The sequence below is a fragment of the Aureobasidium subglaciale genome, assembly GCF_000721755.1.
Source record: "Aureobasidium subglaciale EXF-2481 unplaced genomic scaffold scaffold_7, whole genome shotgun sequence".
Lineage (NCBI taxonomy): Eukaryota > Fungi > Ascomycota > Dothideomycetes > Dothideales > Saccotheciaceae > Aureobasidium > Aureobasidium subglaciale.
Window position 1 is genome coordinate 965,855 of NW_013566988.1, and position 20,330 is coordinate 986,184.

Below are 20,330 nucleotides of genomic sequence, written 5' to 3' on the forward strand. Positions count from 1 at the left end.
CTCTCAACATAAAGCACCAACTCGATCTCTCTTGAACTGGAAGAGGCACTTTACAAAGGTGATCATGGCTTATTGTCATTTCATTGTGGGTATCTGCTGCTATCCCTACATGCCTTGACATATTCATATCATCATACTCGTAACAATCGCAGCTTAAGAGCTTTACTTGTCTGCATCAGATTTTAGAGTCTGGTCTTCTTGTCGGAAGAGAAAGAGTAGACACTTACTGTCGCCAGAAAGTGCATTCTTGGCTTGGTCGAGCATGCTGCCGCCCTTGTCACCAGCCTTCTGCGAGTCCGACTTCATGCTGTCGGGCTGCATGGATCCGGCTGCGCTGTCCATGCCACCAGAGGCCTTGTCCTTGTACTTGTCGCCAGTCGACTTTTGGCTGTCGGGCATGACGGTCTTGGAGACCTTGTCGGTGAAAGATTCGCGTCTATAGTCAAGGCAGGTTAGGTCAAGCACAAGTCAACAAAGACTTGAGCAACATACCCTTGGTCAGACATAATTGTGGATGTAATGGGTTGGTAGGTTTGTGTATTTGAAGAGAGGATGATTTGATTTGTTTGAGGGTTTTCTCGCTGTTCACTTACAAGAGCTTGCTTTATATTCATCCAGACGAGGGGTCATGTAGAGTACAATGTGACAAGAGAGCTCACCTCACCACCCCTCTTCCACCACCAACGTCATCTGGGTCTGGTCTTGTTTCTTGGATCTTAGGCTTTGAGTAAGTCCTGCCTCACTCTTGTAGTCAAGTCTGATTGGCCTCGTTGATTGAGGCTCCATAGAAATACAGCATGGGTTGAGGGAGGACCAAGGCCCATATTGGAACTTGGAATATGATAGCGAATGACCTTGATAGGAGACGTCACACTGAAAGAGAGGGGCGCTCGAGTCTTTCATATGATAGACGCATGGTCATCTGGGCTCGTCTCACAAGAAGACCAACTTGTGGGTCCTTCAGAACGTGGAAGGCATGCGTCCAAGTCGACCGAGATGGCATGACGTTTGACGAAATGCCGTAAAAGTGCAACAGGGGACTCGACTCTGTGCGATCCATCTCCCTGCGCAAATTTCGATGAGACCACAAAGTTCAAGACCCAGGTTTTCTGGTTTGCCCTTTGCCCCCACCGATAACCCTTCTTTGCAGATGTCTCTAGTCTATTGCGGGTCTTGCCGTCGCTTGTTTTCTTGGGAGCATGTGTCTTGGTTTGCGCTCGTCAATTTTGGCATCACCGATTTATCCACAGGCAAAGAGAGACAGCTGAGGGATGCAACATGGATTCAAGCGTGCCTTACGTTGCGCCCGCCGAACATAGCCGCCGCCGGCAGGCGCTTACCTTTGAGCTGGCATCGAATCCGACTCGTTATACTTTGTACTTTCCTTCTAGTCTCTAGCAACATGTCGTGTTCGTTGTGTTTCAAAGTGGTGACCGGCCCCTCTTTCTCACCAGGTCGTTTTGAGCAAAAAGGCAAATGGCCCCACAAACGTGTACTTTTTGACGAAACGATGGGCAAAGAGAGACGAGTAAGCAAGACGCAGCGTAAGGCTTTGCGCACTGGCAACTGCTCAACGGCGATTGCCAGATCTGCACTTCTCGCTCTCGCTTTTGGCTGTCACTACCCCATACGAGGCGTGCATTGTGCATGCTTCTCAACGCCAGGAGCGTTTTTCTCGTTGGCAAGAAGAGGCTGTGTAAGAAAGGCAAAACAGGAAGGAAGAGGAGAGAGTTTTCCGGTCAGACTTTCATTGGATGGCAAAATCTTGGTCAAATCGATTCAAACGTTTGACCACCAAAGCCTTGGAATACCTTACCAACAACAGTCTTTCTCTTTCTCTTCCTATTAATTATTATTTCCTGGCAGAGCAACTGTTCCTCCACTTGCCGCGAGAAGCCTCTTCCTTTTTTGCTTATAACAAAGTTCAGATATAGAATTCGAACCTGTCACCTTTATTTCCAAGATTTATCGAAAGATGCACAATCTAGATCGCGCAGGCAGGGGCGCACGCGCAATCTGGTCCCTTTGCTCACCACTGACACAATAATATAGATCCTACATCATACCAGGTCCGAACAACTCCGCACTTACTTACTCGTGTAAATGTTGGTGACTGGGTCATGATTGGATTACGGTGATGCATCGGCATGCAATGAACCGTTACCCGGATCTCTTGAGCAAGCGTGCTCGGAGAAGCAGTCGAACTAGAGCTCGGCCGGTCTTCGAGTCAAAGCATCATTTGTTGCCAACGAAGGCAACAGTGGAGCATTGTCAAGCGTTCGCAAAACCAGCCATCAGAGAGCCCATGGCGCATCTGGCCCCTCCACCCTTCTCTCATCTGCTCGCGCTTAATTCGAATGGTGGAAGACTTTAACGACACCACCTCTCCTGATGCTATCGTAATGATCGCTGCTGCAGAAGCCAATATTGTTTGTCGTCATGTTCTCACGTGTATGTTGTATCGGTCGTGCCCTCACGGATATTGCCATTGTTCAAAGAAAAACGACGAAGATCATAGGTCATGTTTTCGTCTGAGACGGAGGAATTTATTCCCGATTTATTGTGGGCTCCGCATTGCACACGCGTCGGTTGTATGGTACACCTTCCTTAGCCACGATTACTGATCACAGATCTCACATGATACGACGATAATAATCCGTTCACCTGCCTTGCTTTAGGGTCTTGGGACTGCAAACTGTTGGTCTGTCTGCTGGAATTCGCAAACGCTAAGCACATCATAATGCTTTGGTAAGTCTAGAAGATCGTGAGAAGAATGTCGCAGAATCCGCAACGCGGTGTTGATCTTAATTGCTAGTAATTGTGGCGTCCAATCGTGCACACTAATAACGGCTCCACAGTGTCAAGTGGAAGGGCAAAGTGGTCGTGTTGTGTAGGTTTGGAGTGTGGAAAGGAGCGTAACATGTGACAAGATCGCCGTACATTGAGACACAAATCAACACAGGGTAAAGGCAACAGGAGAGAAGACCGAGAGGTAATGATGAAGGAGGAAAGGACCTTCATGTGTCTGGTTCCAACTAGGACAGAGTACTGTATGTGCATCGCAACCATTGCAAGGCTAGGTTCGCCTGGTGCATTATTCCTTCCGAAAGACATTAGACGCCGAGTTAACCGTACTTATCGAAGACCATCCTGTCGTGTACTGTCGATACATATTGAAACGCCCAATAAAATACACACAGCCCGCCCAGATTTTATACACCGCTGAAAACGCCTGAATGTGATGCCAGAGAAAGAAAGGTCCTGCGAATCTAGAAAGTTGCTGTGGAGAGTGTCCGAATTTAGCCAAAATTGATCTCGAAGGATCGGAGTGCAATCTCGCTAAGATCTTTTAGCATATGCGCCTCCTGGGGCCTGTGACATAGGGTGCTGATGTTGATGATGTAGTTCATGCTCAATCATGGTAGGTCCAAGATGTTGAGGGTGGTACCACTGGGTGGGGAGAGAATCATGTCTTGACGAGTAGTCCATGCCCATGGGCGGTTGTTGCTGTTGTGGATAGAAGCCCCATTGTGGAGGGTACATGCCGATGGGAGTCATCGTGGGCTCGCTGGTAACGGGGGTCGTCATGGATGTTTCTGAAATGGTACAGACTGGCGTTGCCCCAGTGTCCATAGGCGCGAGATTGTAATGTGAGGAGCCCGGTCTTGTGTATTCAATCGGAGTGACAGATGGCGCAAAGCTTTGTAACTGAGGCTCGATGTGGCCGTAAGACATGGAACGCATTGGAGGTTGCTGCATGGCGTAATCGTCCCTCTGTGGTGGGAACGAGAAAGAAGGGTATACGTTTGGAGAGTGCTCAGCGGTGGTGCTAGAGTAATTCGAGTATTCGCCCATCTGTGACGAACTCCAATGCACGGGAGTCGGAGGTTCTGTCCCTGAGACATCACCTGCATAAATGGCAGGGTAGCCAGGGCGTGCAAATGCAAATTCGGATGCTACTGGTGCTGGGAGAGCGGTTAGTAAAGATTTACGCTTCGCGTCCTCATGGGTCGACTTACTGCCTGTGGAGATCCCGAGTCCAGTGCTGGGGTCAACTGAGCCATACTCTGTGGGCGCATTGGATGCAAGATGAGGGAAACGACTCATCTCACGATCGTGTTCAAGTTTTGTAGCAGGAGGATGCATCTCTGATGGCGAGTTCGAGATCACTGACGAATCCTTGGATCCTTTGGTTTGCGCGCGACTTTCTGGGCCTCCTGCTGAATCAACGGGATAGAAAACACATTCCTTCTTCAGTCGAATGCAATTGTTGCATCGTCCCATATCATCAGCTTCTGCAAGGACACATCGAATTTTTCTTCGTCTGCAGTGAGCTGGTGCGTGTTAGTACATATCTTCATGCATCGCGGTGGCGTGTTACACTTACAACATGCAATTGATATGCGCTGGTAGCCTAGTTTGTTCCTTCTCTTGTCCAAGGCAGAAGGCGACAATCCACCTGCCTCCTCGACAGAGAGCCCATGCAACTGCGGTGTAGAAGAGGCTCGCTTGAGTATAGGGCTCATCTTGATCTTGGAGTTCTTCCTCCTCTTCCCGATCCCAGCAGTGGACGAGTGTGGTAAATTGGGTGTGTGATAGTAACCAGCTGAAGGCGCAGAGTCTGTAGGAGAGTTTGTTTCAAAGTCGGATGGACCGTCTTGTATATCGATGTCCGGCATGTCTGTTGCTCGAAGAGTGCAAGGTGACACAGAGATCCGCAATCCAGTAGAGGACGATCAATAGACCGCGAGGCGGCAATGAACGAGTTCAAGTGAGGAAGACTACACAGGCTCGATATCAAAGGCTTTGATGGGCCCCAGCCATTACTCAGCAGAGGGGAAAAGAATCAATTGGATGAGTTCGACTATGCGAAAGATATCCAGGCCCTGATATAGAATGCGCCGTGCAACCAAGACCACAGATGCGGTGATGAATCTTATGCAAGGATGAAGACCCTTGTGTATGCGTGGGAGAGGAGCTGGTTATGATGATGTGAAAGAAACAAGGAGAAATCCGTGCCAGACAGTCTAGTTTGGCGTCCGGGATTATGGGTTTGCAGATCGATGAACAGGGAGTAACGAGTGAATGAAGACAAATACAAGAGGAAGTTCAAGAGGAAAAGAAGGCTACAGATGAGCTACAGGTCCTAAGAGAGAACAGGCTCGGGCCTTGACAACGGAGTTACCGATTCCTGGGGGAAGGACCCACGCCTTCTGGATGCAGTAGAAGAGTCGGTTACGAGATTGGCCATTGCTATGGTGGCAAATGGGAAACAGCGCCCTTGACTTGTTGCATTTCTGGTTCCAATCCTTGCATTGGACTGGGCATGATGGATGGTGGCTGCTCTGCCCAGTTCAACGGCGGAAATGTCACTCCTGATCCATGCCTCCGTCTTGCGCTAAAAGGTGCTCGGACCCGGTGATGTGCGTGGGACTCAAGGTGCGCCTTCTAGACCTGGCAAGCACATGGCCAATCTACCGAGGCTTCATTTTTCCTGGACGTTGTCAGCACGGCAGTTTCCCTCGCAAGCGCGCGCGCTGCAAGAGGGACGTGAATATCCACAAGAACAAGTCCTCCCGGGCATAGCCTGGTCGACGACTTGATCCTCCACCGAGAGGGGCCTATTGGACACGGAGCGTAAGCAATACTTGCTGATCACTATCCTGCTTGCACTCCGTTACAGCCTAAACAGATCGTTGGGGGCCACTCACAGCGCCACGTCAATTGGCAGAATTTGCCTGCTGGTTGGGAGGGGATCCTCAATGTCATGGAGTTTCGGAGCGCCTATCTCCGCCGAATATCATCGTGAGAGCAGCGCCGCGAATCATTTTTCGTAGTGCTGTTTCATAAGGACCTTCCGAAAGCGTAGCTGACGAGTGTCGCTCACTTGTCATCGATGACGCAGAAGCTTGTGACGCCAAAGTTTCGCGCTTGCTTGCAGGTAACATCGGTACGAGTCGTTGAACCGATTAGCTCAAGGACCGCGCGCCACTCTGGCCCCACCCGCCTTGCTTGAGGCTCTAGTGGGGTCCAGCAGATCTGTCAGAGGATTTGCATGCGATGAAGTGGATGACTAAAACAACACCACCTGAATTTGCGACGACGCTTCGTCAACAAGAACTCCGTCTTAGAGCTACCAATCCTTCGCGTCTGAGCATGAGATTACTGATTGATGCGCATCTCTCCCCAAGGACAAGACTCCAGGTCGGGCGTCGAAAGGCGTAGGCTAAGACTCAACATGACACTCAGCCACACCAAAAGTCGTTCGAACGCTCGAACAGCAGTGGTACCGAACGGGATCCCCAGGTGCCACGTTTTTAGTTGCCGGCAATTGGCGCAGGCATACAGCAAAACATGCTTGGATGGCAGATGTCTGCGCATCACCCTCGGTGACCATTGTGCGCTATGCGTACTACTTGGTGAAGCGCACCGAGGTTATTCTCAACCTCACTGTTTATGTTCCACTTTCTTGATCCCAAGGTTCGAATGGAATAGCCACATCTGACTGTACGCTGCGGAGCGAACCTACGCCGAACAGAACCCACCCTTAGCGTGGCGATCAATGAGTGCTTCGCCTCCCCACGAGTCTATCACCACGTGAGAAGCCGACTTCCAGCACGTTGGTTCATGTTGTCGGATCATGCCCTATTTGACTATGCCGAACGTGCAAGTGTTGCGTGCTCATCTGCAGCGATCCGAACTTTCTTAAGAGGTCTAAGGAAGCCGACACTTCTGGTATCGAAACCAAAACAGTACTTTTCGCTTACCTCCTCATCTGCTCAGCTCTCAAACCAACCAATACACGTATCTCTTGACTCGCATTGCCGGTTTCGTATTCAAGGAGATGAGAAGGCAAGAGTTGACCATCAAGGCTCAAGGCTAGGCTGCACCCACTGTCTCTCTTTATGTCTCTTACTATCAGTAGCGTCGCTTTGTCGAGCGTGGAACCGTGGTTGAACTTGGGACTGCAATTTCGCATGGGTTGATGAGGAAAGTTAGGCCTCAAGCTCCCCATCAAACAGTAAGCGAAATACTGCCTTCGCTTCCTACGCGAAGCTTTTCGTGGCAACAGCAAGACCTTCCTTCCTCGTCTGCAAAGCACTTGAAGGAAAGAGAGAGAGTCGATATCTTCTGCACAGTCTGTACTTTGCTCATCTGCGTCTTCCAGAGACTGCACCCATGTCACGTGCCTTGCAATGCCGTATGGACGCACGGCTATGAGTTATTACGACATAAAAATTCTTGGAGACCAGATATCGACTCAGTAGAGAGAGAGAGGGAGAGAGAGAGAGAGAGAGAGAGAGAGAGAGAGAGATGTTCTGCATAGATCTCTAATCGATGTCGGTGCACTCGCTCCATAGGTGACTGGACTTGGGCTGAAAGTACGGTGTTCGTATTGCCGCTCAACCATTCAATACCTTTTTCCTCCTTTTAATTTCTTTTTTCCCGCACTCCTCTTCTTCCCTTGTTTTTCTTTTTCTCCTCCCTTTGTCTGCTTTTCGTTCTCGTTCCTGAAATTCTGAATGCTTCTGCTGCCAAGAATCTAGGCTCCGCTTTATCCATTCTCCTCAGAAAAGCTCCCTATCGTTCACACTGCTTTGTGAGAGGCATGAATCACCATTGACCGCTCAAAGGACTTCTCTCCTCCGCAGTCGGTCAGTTGCTGTGCCATTTCATCTAAATTCTGATGGCCATGATCGGACGAGATCGGAAACCAAGCCGGTGGTACTTGACTTCTTGTATTTCCGAGGCTTCCCCACCCAAGGCCGCTATCGTGGTCACATGGAGGAAAAGACGCGTTCCCATGCTCGTACGAGCAAGTGCAACAAGGTTCCAAGAGCGATGATGCCAGAAACTCTGGCGTAGACGCTTCGAATGAGCCTACAAAAATGGGCAGGAATAATTCGAGGTTGATAGGAATTTGTCCTGGGCTTTATCATATCTCCCATTGGTTTATTTGTCGGCGTAATCGTCCTTTCTGGCCAACGTTCTTTAGATATCATGCAGCTGAGGGCCAGATAGCGTGACTAGCCGACCAATAGCATCGCTGATGATGCAACGCCAGGTCTTGGTCACTGGCCATACTGGCCTATCTCCTGTTCGTGCGGGGTAAAGTACCCGCTAGCGGTATCAGCTATCTCTTGTATCTCGAGACTCGAGGAGAACATTGCCAGGAAAAGAACAATCCACCCCTTCTCATAGCAGGCCCTGGCTCTTCTTCAATTAACCCTTTCGAGATCACATCATACAATATGGCGGACACAATCACAATCCCGTCCCCATCTGTCTTCCTTCGTGCCTCGCCAGACCCTGTTCCTCGGCTAGATAACAGACAACAAGTACTTCACGACGACCCAAATAAACCGGCTCCAAAGAAGCGGAACACGACGAGAAAAAAGTCAACAGCGTCTACAACAAAACCACGTCGAGAGGGTGCCGCTGTAGCTAAGCCCAAGCAGTCGAAAAGTCGTAATGGTAGGCTACAACCACATCATATTTGCTGATGGTTTTTTGTGGGTGTTCTTGTACTGAACATGACAACCTTCAGGCTGTGTCACCTGCAAAGCAAAACGCCTGAAATGCGACGAGAAGAAGCCTGGTTGCGAGCAGTGCAAGAAGAGAAACGTGGACTGCGGAGGTTACAAGAAGGACTTCAAGTGGAGGCCCTTCGAAGAAACCAACGTTGCCACGAACATTGCCAAACAGAACAACGGATGTGAGTTATTGACAAAGGAGAGATGCATGGTGGGAGGATTCGACGTCTTTAGAGACGTCGTTCCATGACTTACCTGTCTATGGCCTTTATGCAGATCGCTGTTGCTAACGCATGCGAACTGCAGCTTTGATCGTGCTGGGAAGCGCAGCTGACGGTTCTGGCAAACGAAGCCCAGCCTCACCGCCATCTAGAGCCGGGTCATCCGAAGCACCCGTTCAATTGTCTTCCTCATTCGCACAGCAACTATTCGTTGCACCACCCGATCCACCACGAGCATCTTCTGCAGAGAAGGACCGCCTTGTCCAAATTTCCTCGAGAACCTCACCTGCTGAAGCACAAGCCGAACCGGGCGCATCACCAACCGACTCTGCGAACGACGCAGGGACATCGTCTCAAGCCTCGCCCCATAGTAACTCCATCGCCGATGCTCAGCCAAAAGAGAATGTCGTTACATCAAATACAATGCCGGGCACTAAAGAGGTCTTTGACTTTGACATGAACTTCATGGACGAGTTCTTGAACATGACAGACCCCCCGCTCATGGATGAGATGGACACAGACTTTGATAAAAACATGGGAGGACTTACACCAATTGTGCCCGACTACGATGCATGGGCATTGCAGCTCTCGCATTGTCCGACTTTCCAAGACGACACCTCCATATCGAGTCCGCCTGCCATGGTTTTCCCTCAAAGAATCACTTACATGTATGAGCAGCCTTCGCTTGCACAAACCAGTCCAGAGATGTTGATGCTCCGCTTCGACCGACTGACTTGTGGCATCCTTTCAATCAAGGACGGGCCAAACGAGAACCCATGGCGCACATTGATCTGGCCAATGGCACAGACTTCACCAGCTCTGTACCACGCCATTTCCTCAATGACGGCGTTCCACTCCTCTCGTGACATCCCCGCGTTACGTGTGGCAGGACATGAGCACAAGAGCGAGAGCGTACGAAACCTGCTTGAGGGCATCGAGGAAAGCACCATGAACCTTGACACTGCCATTGCCACTACATTGGCCTTGGCCTTTGCAGAGACTTGGGACCAACACCTCTCGAGTGGCAATGACCATATCCAGGGTGCTCGCGCCATGATCAACATTGCTCTCAATCAGCACAAGCAGTCGCCCTTGACAGGTTTGAATCTTGCTAGACTCAAGTTCCTGGCCAACGCTTGGGTTTACCTCGATGTACTCTCGCGTGTAACGACAGCAGACGAGGATACATCTGATGATTACGATAACCTTTACTGCCTTTACAGCACACCTGAAAGCCCGCAAGTCGGCCCGTCAGGACACGCAGGGTTTGGTATCGATTTTGGCTTGCCGATAGACTCCAACCTTGACCCTCTGATGGGCTGTGCAAGCACTTTGTTCCCACTGATTGGTCGTACAGCGAACCTCATTCGTCGTGTGTATCGTGCCGAGTCGAACTCGCCTCCCATGATCAGTCAAGCGATGGAACTCAAGCTCATGCTCGAGACCTGGGAACCACCAGCTTTCATTGAGCCGCCAGAAGATCCCACATGTGACGTCCGCCATGCTTTGCAGACAGCAGAGGCATATCGCTGGGCTACACTCTTGTACCTACACCAAGCACTTCCTGAGATTCCTGAACGCCTAACTACAGCGGACATGGCAAAGAAAGTGCTTGTCTTCCTGGCCACAGTACCTCTTGCCAGTCGGTGTGTCATCATTCATGTCTACCCTCTGTTCATGGCTGGCTGTGAAGCAGATGTAGAGGAGGACAGACAGTGGATCAAGAGTCGTTGGGCTGCCATGTCACAACGCATGAGAATCGGCATCATTGACAAGTGTGTCGATGTGATGGAAGAGGTTTGGCGTAGAAGGGATGAGTACAAGAACAAGGTTCTGCCTGTACGACGAAGTCTTGTTGCGACTGCAGACTTGCAACCGCCTGGCGGCAATCGCAACCACAGACCTTCGTCAGACAGACGTGGATCGTCATTCAACAGCATTGCAGGTGCAAGCGAGGGTACCATGGCCTGGGCGGACAAGCTCAGGCGGATGACAGGCGGCGACCCAGGTCAAATGGATTCGGCGTCTATCTCGTGTAGAGGATCGCGCGATGCAGTGAATGGCGCAACAGGCACACTACTCACTGTTCGCGGAAGGTTGCATTGGATTGGCGTGATGAAAGATTGGGGATGGGAAGGTAAGTTCTCCTGCACAAGTCCGACGTTTTGCATAAGCTGACCATGTGCGTAGTGTTGCTTGGATAAAATGTTGCATGGACAAATGTCGCCTGAATGATGAGAGGACGCTTGGAAGGTTGTTGCTCAGAAAATTGTCGCATGGATAGGCATGTTGAAGAAGTGCTGCTTGGGCCCGTAGAATTTGGCGGAGTTGGCTGGTTTATGATAATGCTGCTTAATGAACAACGTCGCATTATTTCGCTCGTATCGGTTGTTGCTTAGGTGGAACGACGCTCTGGTCATCGAAGAAATGTCGCGGAGGAGTGATGCCGCATGAGTAGATATTGCAGACGTGAAAATATTGCTTGGAAAAGTGTTGCTTGGCAAAGTCGCTTGAGGATATTTCTCATGAGTGTCGCATGGATGACGATGTCGTCGGTTGGTTGTGCCAGTGAGGTCGTACGATTTCATGTACTGTGTTCAGACGACACTGCATATGCTGGTTGCAATACTGCTGATGGAGTGCTGCTTAGCACAGATGACAGAAACATCTCGATGCCTGGAGTGTGTCGCGTGGGTTGTTGCTTAGGTTTTGTCGCTGGGAAATGCCGGAAGTGCTGCTCAGGAAATTGCTGGTTTGTCGCTCAGGAGATACTGCTTTGGTAAATAAATCGGGGTGCAGGTTTTGTTGCTCAGGAAGTGTCGCTTTGGTTTTTCTGTCGTGAATGAAGTGGGGTATGCTTCACACATGGCTGCTTTGGACTGTTGCTTTGTCGATACGGAGCATCATGACATGACATGACAAGCCTTTCTCTTGACTGACTCGGAATTGGGACGTTACAATATTGGTGAAGTTGTGGATTTGATTTCTTTCTTGTCTGCGGTCATTAGGCAAGGACTGATAACGTACACTGTATTCTTTGGAACTTTTTGGTGACCTGTGTTCTGCTTCAGAGAGCTCCAAAAACAAGCGCAAGCCTGGTGGGAGAGGGAGACGTAAGCGTTTTATGGGAAGCTTCGGGTGCCCACGCCTCGGCAGCACGCCATCATCGTGGGAAGCGGGGGCTGCATGACGGACCACCGGTTTTCAGGACAGACCTGCTGCATGCGGGCAAGGTCTTCTTGCCCGAACACGCCGCGGACAACAACCTTGTCTTCTCCACCTCGACAGCCTTGAAGAAGCGGGGGTCTGTCCGAGCTTGATAAGGAATATCTCGCGCCTATCAGTCTTCTCTTTCGGGACATCTAGTCCTCTATCAACGCTGCGCGCCGTGTCGCAATCTCGCAATCTCACAATCTCAAGAATGCGTGCCGAACTACCTTGTAGAGGCTTCTGTTCAGCAAGTCTATCAATACTTGTGTAAGCTTGGAGAAGATATAAGGTGGTGTACTCGTCTGCAGTGTTCAATTCCATCATCAATCGCTCAAACTACTATCAAAACCGACTTTTTATCCTGTCTATCAGTCTAACTTCCAACATGTCTGCCCCTGTTGCCATGAAGCACTTTGCGAACGCTCAGAAGGAGTACAAGCCCCCGCTCATTGCCAATGAAAACGCCTTCCTTGGCGATGTCTACAGCAGTGATCAAATCAATCCCGAGCATCCCATTAGCTGCGGCTTCTACAGGCTGGAAAAGGGTACGTTTCCCATTGGCCGATAGATTCGTGACAAATCAGCTTATATATATCAAAGGTACTCCACTTGTCTACACATACACCTATGACGAGATGAAGATTATCGTTGAAGGTATGTTGGTCTCCGCTTGTCCAAGACTCCAATATCTGATATCAGCATAGGTCAATATACTATCTCGGATGAGACGGGCAACAAAGTAGAGGCCAAGCCTGGTGATGTTTTCTTCTTTCCCAAAGGTTCGACTATCACCTTCACAACCGAGGACTATGGTTTGGCCTTCTACACTGGCGCCAGAAAGGAAGGTGCTGCGTGAATGTGGGGCCCAAGCGATGTGAGCTCGCTGCACCGGATGATGACTCAACATAGAAATCACGAAATATATGAATCAAGAAATCATACTCGAGAACCTCATCCATCAATGTTGACTTGTCCTATATTGGAGTTTCAAGTTGGTGGGCGGGGTCTTCCTTGAAGCCATCGTGTGTCCGTCTCCCCGCATGCTGTACATTGCACTTCAGTAGCAGCTCAACCGAGTGAGAAATGAATCAGCTGAGGGTTGGTGTACATGGAGCAAGATATGGCGATACTGCCTCTCGAAGGATGTCCGGCTGCTTGCCAGAGGTCTCGTTCAATTGGACAGTCACACGCGTGACGAACTTTCGCACGCCAGAAGATGCTTGGAGAACGCTGACAAATCATGAACCATCATGTTAATCTGTGACCGGCAGCGAAAGTGTATACAAGAGATGCACCCGAGATGTCGAATTGAGTAGGCCAGTGATCCAGAGCTTAGGAACAAACCCAATCGAAATACTCAAGCAGACAAGTCGAGGGTCTATACCGTAGCTAGAGGAAGGAGCTGAAGCGGGCTTGGCAAGGCAACAACTCCATCCCTGCTCCTATCTGACAGCGTCTCAACAAAACTCACGACTATCAATATTATCATGTCGAACAGAGAGTCAATTGAGGCGCATATGAAACAGAAGCGCGCCAGATCGCAGTTGAGCTGTACAGCCTGCAGACAGGGCAAATTGCGATGTAATCGTGCAACGCCATGCGACCAGTGTACAAAACGAGGCAAAGAACCGTCATGTTCATATCTTGCTCCAGCAGCCAAATCGAGGAGCCCACAAAATGTCAAAGGTCGCATCCAACATCTCGAGCAACTCGTAGTCGACTTGATGAACTCGAGGTCATCAACAAGTAATGGGAGCAATGCGACAAGCAACGGAAGGACGAACAGCACTGCGACTAGTATAAGAGAATCTCCTACTGCGTCGCAGACCGAGGCCTCCCATTCCAATAGTCACAGTTCAATCGGAACGGACAAGGCATACCCCGAGGTGACCCCGCCATATAGCAGTGATGATGGCAACTCACCTATCAGACAACATCCGCCCGAGACGTCACAGCTCGAATCATTCGGCCATCTACGAATAAGCAAGGAGGGCACCAGCTATGTAGGGTCATCTCACTGGGCGACCATACTGGATAGCATTTCTGAGTTGAAACGAGATATAGAAGCTTCAGAAGACGAGGCTTCGGAGAAAGACTTTGACGCGTGGCAGAATGAAGAACCGCTGGACATCTACGACACGGGGCTTCCGGGACTACTACGCTCACCTAGAAGGGTCACAAAAGCCCAGTTGCTGTCATTGCTTCCAGCGAGAAAGGAAGCAGACGGGCTTGTGTCGACATGGTTCAGAGCCCCGCATCCATACAAGTCTCTTATCCACGCTCCTCAATTTCAGAATGAATATCGACAGTTCTGGCGATCTCCAACCAGTGCACCTGTCATGTGGATAGGTCTTCTCTACGGAATGCTCGGCATGGCAAGCCTATTCAAAATTCGTGCTCTGAGCAATCCAAACACATCAGATGTGCGAGCTGCTATAAAGCAAGCGGACATTTACCACGAGTTATCGGCCTCGGCTGCTGTGTTGGGAAACTACATGACGCCCAAAGCATATACGATTGAGTGCTTGGTGCTCCATGTTGGAAGTAACAGGACGAACGACTTCAATGATATGTGGATTGTGATGAGCGTCATCTTCAGGTCGGCACTTCGAATGGGATATCACCGTGACCCTAGTCACTACGGAAATATCTCAGTACTAGCCGGAGAGATGCGACGGCGGGTCTGGCATCTGCTTTACATGATCGATACTCTTGTGTCGTTTCAGCTTGGCCTTCCCGCTATGTTGCGCGGAGTGCAGAGCGATACCAGACCACCGCACAATCTGTTCGACCAGGATTTCTCCATTTCCAGCAAGATATTGCCATCGTCTAGACCTTCTCAAGAAATCACACCTTCCTCGTATGGAGCTGCCAAATTCAGGATCTGTCAAGTGTTCGCTTTGGCAGCGGACATGTCCCATGCGACTACAGTGCCTTCTCACTCAGAAATCATGCACCTGGATGCGAAACTAGAAGAAGCAAAAGCCGCCGTACCACCTGCACTGCAGTTCCAAGCCATCGAATATTGTATCACAGAAGATCCGGAATCATTGATGTGTCGATTCAATCTTGAGCTGCTGTACCACAAAACCAAGGTTGTCCTGCATCGAAGATTCTTGGTGGCCACAGCATCTCAACCTGCCGAACCCTACTCTCGAGCTTCTTGTATCGGGTCGGCCATGAAGACACTTGCTCACCATCAGGCAATCTATCGAGCTTCAGCTCCTGGTGGACAACTCGAGTCAGTTTCGTGGTACATGTGCAGTATCGGAACTCATGATTTCCTGCTGTCAAGTATGATCATATGTCTCGAGTTATCGCGTCAACTCAACGAGCAATCAGATCCCTTGACGGACAAGATCGCCACGCGTGAGGATATGATTGCAGCACTGGAAGGGTCGAAGCAAGTCTGGGAGGAAGCTAGTGGGGAGGATTGCTTCGAGCCCGACTTTGGAGTGGGAAGAGCAGGGCAGACAATCGAGAACGCAGCCTTGACAGAAGTCCGGAAAGCATGCAAAGCTATGGCAGTAATGCTGGATAAGGTCAGGAAGGATCAAGCTCAGGACAACATATCCGCCATCGCGCCTTCAAACCCACAAAGCAATGACTGGCCAGATATGACCATGCCGACGACAATCTCAGCCACTCTCCCAGCCGATAACAATTGGCCAGTATTGAACCAAGGATCAGTTCCAAACGATTTCTCAGCTCTGGGCAACATGATGGATGTTTCCAACGACATCAATTGGGTAAGTTTGACAAGAACCGAGTGAAAGTCATGACACAACTAACGAGGAAATCAGGAAATGTGGGATCAGCAGCTCTTCACTCAAAATCAAACAGTGAATCTACAACAGCCAGATCAGTTCGCATGGACAGTGGACGACATGTTGGCAGCCAGTGCACCGGGATTTACAGCGCCAGATATGAGTATGGGGTATGATCAAGCACCTGGTGGGATGTGGTGATACAGAGACGCTTCCAGTCGCGAGGGGAATAACTCAATCAATCCTTGCAGTAGGTTAAACGACATCTCTTCTCCCCAAGAACAATAGAAGCTAGTTCCCATCGTTGTAGAAAGACATGGTGATTTTGTACGTTGGAGACTCGAGATAGGGAGAACACGGTTATCTCATACTCCCAGGCATAGTGAAGTGATACCGAAAAAAGCACCTTGCCTTGCCAAGTCCACGAAATAGTCGACGTATTGGTCAGGAAAGTCACAATCGTCCAAATACGTGCACCGCTTGTAGAGCGAAATTGTTTGAAATTGACATTTTTTGGCTCGATGAGCAAAGCCAAGCGGCATTTAAGAAAACAAACGCCTCGCTATGCGGTATTGATAGCCATGATACCTTTTCATTAACGCCGTGAGATTTGCTGCATGCTTAGACGCGAAGCACCGAGGCCTTGCTTTCGATACCGTCAAAGACGCATGTGTTGTCAATAGGCACATATTGCTTCGTGATGACCTTGATAACCTCTTGTGATACCATGCCGCCAGTCAAGGAGCCGATGTTGTGGAGCTCTGATGTGCCTGCACGAACGCTGTGTGGTTGGTCAGTGACTTTCAAGGGACAAAGGCAAATTATCAGTTGAACTTACAGCTCGCGCACGATTTTGGCGCTCTTCTCCTTGAGTTCGTCGTAACCAGGGTTCTCGATGAATGTACCAGCTTCTTTGATCAATGCATCGATGATGTTTCTAGCAATACCGATCATCTTGTTTTCGTCGTTCTCCAGATCTGCGTCTGTGGAGCCCGGAACTCTTGGTTCACCACCAAGTGCATTGACGTTGTGACTGCCAACAAAGGCGTCCCAAGCGACAAAGGCAATGTAGTGCAATATGCCGCTGTCCAGACCGAACGTCAGGTTGTTGAGATGCTCGACGGCAGATTTCGCAACATCCTCACCCCAATGAAGAGGCGCTTCACCACGGGCGATACGGAGAGGCTTTCCGCGGACGAGCTTGATGTGGGCAGCACCCTTACAGAAAGCCTCAACCTCCTTCTCATCGATGGGCTCTCTACGACCGACGGTAGCCTCGAGAGAACGAACAGTCTGGAGCACCTCGGCGGCGTCCTTGCGGGCTTTTGACTTGTAAATGTTCTGCAGCTGGATGTAGTCTGCACTCCTAGCCTTCATGTCTGGTACGGCGCCAGGAAGAGGTAGCTGGTTGTGTGTGGTGTAGAAGATGCGAACGGCACTGGCGATAAACCAGAAGGCGGACGAAGTAGCATCTAAGGACTTTGTTTCGGGAGCATCAAGGACGGCGAGAACGTCGGCAGGGGCGGTCGGAGGGTTGAGCGATTTGATGATGGCGGCAGTGGCTTCAGCAAAGTTCTCTTCGTCTGGAGGGGAGGCCTTTGCGACCATGGTGCGGAAGTCGGTCTTCTCTTGGTAGGACTGAGGCGGCTGGCCATTGTGGGAAGCACGCCATTCGTCCAAGAAGTGCAACAGGAGTAGCAGGTATGGAACGTGGCCGATGTCCTCAGGCGACAGGGCTTGTAGGTTGCTTGTCTTCTCTTTCTGGAAGTGGACGAGTTCTGGCCATGGGGCGAGCAGGCGCAAATCGGTAGTCGCAGTGGGGTCAGGATGAGTGTCGACTATAGGGAAGGCTGAAGGTAGCGAGAGGGAGAAGTGCGAGTAGAAGCCGGAGCAGTGGATGTAGAAGAGTGGCACGGCGTGAGTTTGGCAATGGGTTGAGATGAGTTGGAGCACGTCGGGAGTGGTAGGAGCGGTGACGAGGATGAGCGTATATGGAGTGAGAGCGCCATGCTTGTTGATGAAGGATTCGATGGGTTCTGTGATGGCGTGCCCATTGACATCAGGGTTCAGCTCTTGCAGCAAGCGACGAGTGTGTTCGGCGCGGAAAGAGCCCAGGGTGGATTCGTCAAGGAAAAAGTTGAGACCCAGATCTTGATCCGACACCAGGGCAGAGTCCAGTATGGTGAATTGACCAATACCAGGGAGAATCAAATTCTTAAGAGTCTCTACACCGACGACACCGGGGCCGTTGTTGATGAGCAAGATATGGGCCTCCTCAAGCGCCGCTTGACCACTAGCAGCCCAAAGTCGAAGCTGTCTGTCGTATCGCTTCTCTTTTGACGTAGGCACCCCTTGAAGAGGTGGCGGTATGACTTCAACGTTGGCAGCCATGATGCTATCTCTCGGTGTTGAGCTCAGCTTAATGGAAAGTGACTCTGTATTGAATCAGCTACCGCCGCTTGCTATCGGCGTTTGCTGATGACGACACGCGGGGCAGCCGGCACGTGTGACAAAGTTCCGCACTCGGGGGAGCTTTTCCACGCGCCGCCGAAGACCCCGCTACTCGACATCGCGGCTAATATCACCTTTTTGGTTATTACTCGGTTTCCTTGTTATATCTGCTATCTACTCAACCATTTGCTGTGTGCATGTTCGGTGGTAAGTTGCTTGTCACTCCTCGTCGCCTTGTCTTCCGACTACTCTGGTCAAATTGCTCATACCACCGCCCAGCCTTCTCCCAACAAACATTTGTCCGTCTCCTCTCACCCTCGACCTCGACCTTCACGCTTCGTTCTCTACCTCCTCTTTCTCGCGCATACCAATTCACCCGCAACATGTCTGCCACTACCTCGGGTCCCGGTGCTGCTGCTGCCGCTGCTGTCGACATGATTGAGCAGGCCAAGCGCAAGGCCGCCTACCGTGCTGTTGCCGACCACTTCAACTCCGAGATGCAGTTTGTCGGCATTGGCTCTGGAAGCACCATCATCTACGGTGTCGAGGCTATCAAAGACGCCCTGGCCAAGAACCCTCCCAAGAATGGCCGCTACATGTTCTTCATCCCTACCGGTTTCCAGTCGAGAAAGGTCATTGAGCAGGCTGGTCTGATGCCCATGGCCTTTGACAGTTTGCCCGAGAATGTCATGCTGGATGTTGCCTTTGACGGTGCCGATGAGGTCGACGACGACTTGAACTGCATCAAGGGTGGTGGTGCTTGCTTGTTTCAGGAGAAGCTGGTCGCGACTCGCGCAAAGAAGTTTGTCTGCATTGCTGGTACGACAACTAGACCTTCACCTCTCACTCAACCCAAGCTGATTTCCCACCACAGACTACCGCAAGAACCAAACTCGCTTGATCTCAAAGTGGCCCTCAATACCCATCGAGGTTGCTCCCATCGCTCACGCTACAGTCATGCGCCAACTCAAACTCATCGGCTCCATCGACCCTGTACTCCGTGAACACACTCTCGCAAAGACTGGTCCCGTCCAAACCGACCAAGGCTTCTACATCATCGACGCTCCCTTCAAGCCTCTTCTCACCCAAGACGACATCAAGAACGGCAAGGATGGCTCTGGCAAGGACGGTCAGTGGGAGGTTACTGAGCTCGCACACAAGATCAAGTCCATCTCAGGTGTTCTCGAGGTTGGTCTCTTCTTCGGTCCCAATGGCTACGAGGTCCAGGCTGCCGGCGGCCAGGGCGGTCAGAAGCCTGTCGCTGCCTACTTTGGTAATGAGGACGGTACTGTTGGTGTCAAGGAGGCTCAACCTCCCAAATAAGTTGGTGCTGCCCTCGCCTTTTCTGTTTGCGTTCTTTCATGTCATATGTGCTCATGTTCATGCCAAAAGATACCAAAGTACATCTGTAGTACCCATTCTGGTCACTGCTTTCCTTTCTTCCCTTGCCAACTGTCTTTATACATTCGCCATGTGCTAAATTTCATCGCCCTTTGCCAGACTAGATCGGATTGTAGAAATCGGAAGTTGTCATAAATTTCGGTGTATCTGGCGATTGAGTAGTTGTGCGCGGCGCAAAGTGCTTCGCGAGCGCGAGCTGGGGGCATCTGCGCCGAACACTCTTCGAGACAGTGCTAAGTCTGTGTTGATATATGGCTTGCGTGCAGCCATCCAGCAACAGGCAGCGCGCTATGGATGCCAAACGAGACATGACAGAACAGAATGCCTAGTCACGACTACCCAGCATCACTTCGATCGACTTCCACACAGCAGCACAGATGCTACCATGGAAGTTGAAGCTGTATCTGGAAGAGAAGAGCACATGAAAGTCACCCCTTTCCCTTGGCATCAACAGCACTCGCCAAATCATCATCTTATCGATAAACCGCCGCTCTACCAACAAATCACAATGGTCTGGTGGCTAATCCACCACCCTCACCAACTCAACCAAGCTAACGCAATCCGGACAGAAACCAGTGATGCCAACCATAACATTGCGTTCGAGTTTGAGTCATCGCATCAGTCGAAGTTACTAACAGGTCAGACATTTCCCGAACTGGAGTGTTTCCTCTTGATCAGGCGCCCCTTATGGAGAGGGGTCGGGTCAAAGATCGGGAGGATGGAGGAGGAGGAGGAGGAGGAGGAGG

The 20,330-nt window shown here is 50.6% G+C and overlaps 9 protein-coding genes across 9 annotated transcripts; 6 read left to right on the forward strand and 3 right to left on the reverse strand.

The window, feature by feature from the left end:
• Positions 1–7: 7 nt before the first annotated feature.
• On the reverse strand, positions 8–436 carry AUEXF2481DRAFT_79055 (uncharacterized protein). The gene is made up of 2 exons (XM_013489618.1): positions 228–436; positions 8–170 (listed from the first exon to the last, which is right to left on the reverse strand). Exons 1-2 carry the CDS (start codon positions 397–399, stop codon positions 163–165), a joined length of 180 nt encoding a protein of 59 aa, XP_013345072.1. The 5' UTR covers positions 400–436; the 3' UTR covers positions 8–162.
• A 252-nt stretch (positions 437–688) lies between these two features.
• AUEXF2481DRAFT_651560 (uncharacterized protein) lies at positions 689–2,103 on the forward strand. The gene has a single exon (XM_013489732.1). The coding sequence runs from the start codon at positions 1,079–1,081 to the stop codon at positions 1,847–1,849; it is 771 nt and encodes a 256-aa protein (XP_013345186.1). The 5' UTR covers positions 689–1,078; the 3' UTR covers positions 1,850–2,103.
• Positions 2,104–3,339: 1,236 nt separating this feature from the next.
• AUEXF2481DRAFT_4162 (uncharacterized protein) lies at positions 3,340–4,679 on the reverse strand (the record flags this gene model as incomplete). The annotated part of the gene is made up of 3 exons (XM_013489408.1): positions 3,340–3,965; positions 4,020–4,334; positions 4,388–4,679. 3 exons carry the CDS (start codon positions 4,677–4,679, stop codon positions 3,340–3,342), a joined length of 1,233 nt encoding a protein of 410 aa, XP_013344862.1.
• A 3,573-nt stretch (positions 4,680–8,252) lies between these two features.
• On the forward strand, positions 8,253–10,959 carry AUEXF2481DRAFT_4163 (uncharacterized protein; the record flags this gene model as incomplete). Its single annotated transcript, XM_013489409.1, has 4 exons — positions 8,253–8,475; positions 8,549–8,716; positions 8,841–10,892; positions 10,946–10,959. 4 exons carry the CDS (start codon positions 8,253–8,255, stop codon positions 10,957–10,959), a joined length of 2,457 nt encoding a protein of 818 aa, XP_013344863.1.
• Positions 10,960–11,069: 110 nt separating this feature from the next.
• AUEXF2481DRAFT_651522 (uncharacterized protein) lies at positions 11,070–11,576 on the forward strand. Its single transcript, XM_013489733.1, has one exon. It carries the CDS (start codon positions 11,206–11,208, stop codon positions 11,536–11,538), a length of 333 nt encoding a protein of 110 aa, XP_013345187.1. The 5' UTR covers positions 11,070–11,205; the 3' UTR covers positions 11,539–11,576.
• Positions 11,577–12,014: 438 nt separating this feature from the next.
• AUEXF2481DRAFT_38967 (uncharacterized protein) lies at positions 12,015–12,932 on the forward strand. The gene is made up of 3 exons (XM_013489555.1): positions 12,015–12,510; positions 12,566–12,619; positions 12,670–12,932. The coding sequence occupies exons 1-3, from the start codon at positions 12,351–12,353 to the stop codon at positions 12,819–12,821; spliced, it is 366 nt and encodes a 121-aa protein (XP_013345009.1). The 5' UTR covers positions 12,015–12,350; the 3' UTR covers positions 12,822–12,932.
• A 32-nt stretch (positions 12,933–12,964) lies between these two features.
• Positions 12,965–15,991, forward strand: AUEXF2481DRAFT_79059 (uncharacterized protein; the record flags this gene model as incomplete). Its single annotated transcript, XM_013489619.1, has 3 exons — positions 12,965–15,714; positions 15,769–15,895; positions 15,951–15,991. Exons 1-3 carry the CDS (start codon positions 13,453–13,455, stop codon positions 15,989–15,991), a joined length of 2,430 nt encoding a protein of 809 aa, XP_013345073.1. The 5' UTR covers positions 12,965–13,452.
• A 362-nt stretch (positions 15,992–16,353) lies between these two features.
• Positions 16,354–18,123, reverse strand: AUEXF2481DRAFT_96892 (uncharacterized protein; the record flags this gene model as incomplete). The annotated part of the gene is made up of 2 exons (XM_013489734.1): positions 16,354–16,502; positions 16,617–18,123. The coding sequence occupies 2 exons, from the start codon at positions 18,121–18,123 to the stop codon at positions 16,354–16,356; spliced, it is 1,656 nt and encodes a 551-aa protein (XP_013345188.1).
• Positions 18,124–18,289: 166 nt separating this feature from the next.
• On the forward strand, positions 18,290–19,639 carry AUEXF2481DRAFT_38969 (uncharacterized protein). The gene is made up of 3 exons (XM_013489556.1): positions 18,290–18,390; positions 18,463–19,002; positions 19,058–19,639. Exons 1-3 carry the CDS (start codon positions 18,381–18,383, stop codon positions 19,504–19,506), a joined length of 999 nt encoding a protein of 332 aa, XP_013345010.1. The 5' UTR covers positions 18,290–18,380; the 3' UTR covers positions 19,507–19,639.
• Positions 19,640–20,330: the final 691 nt, after the last annotated feature.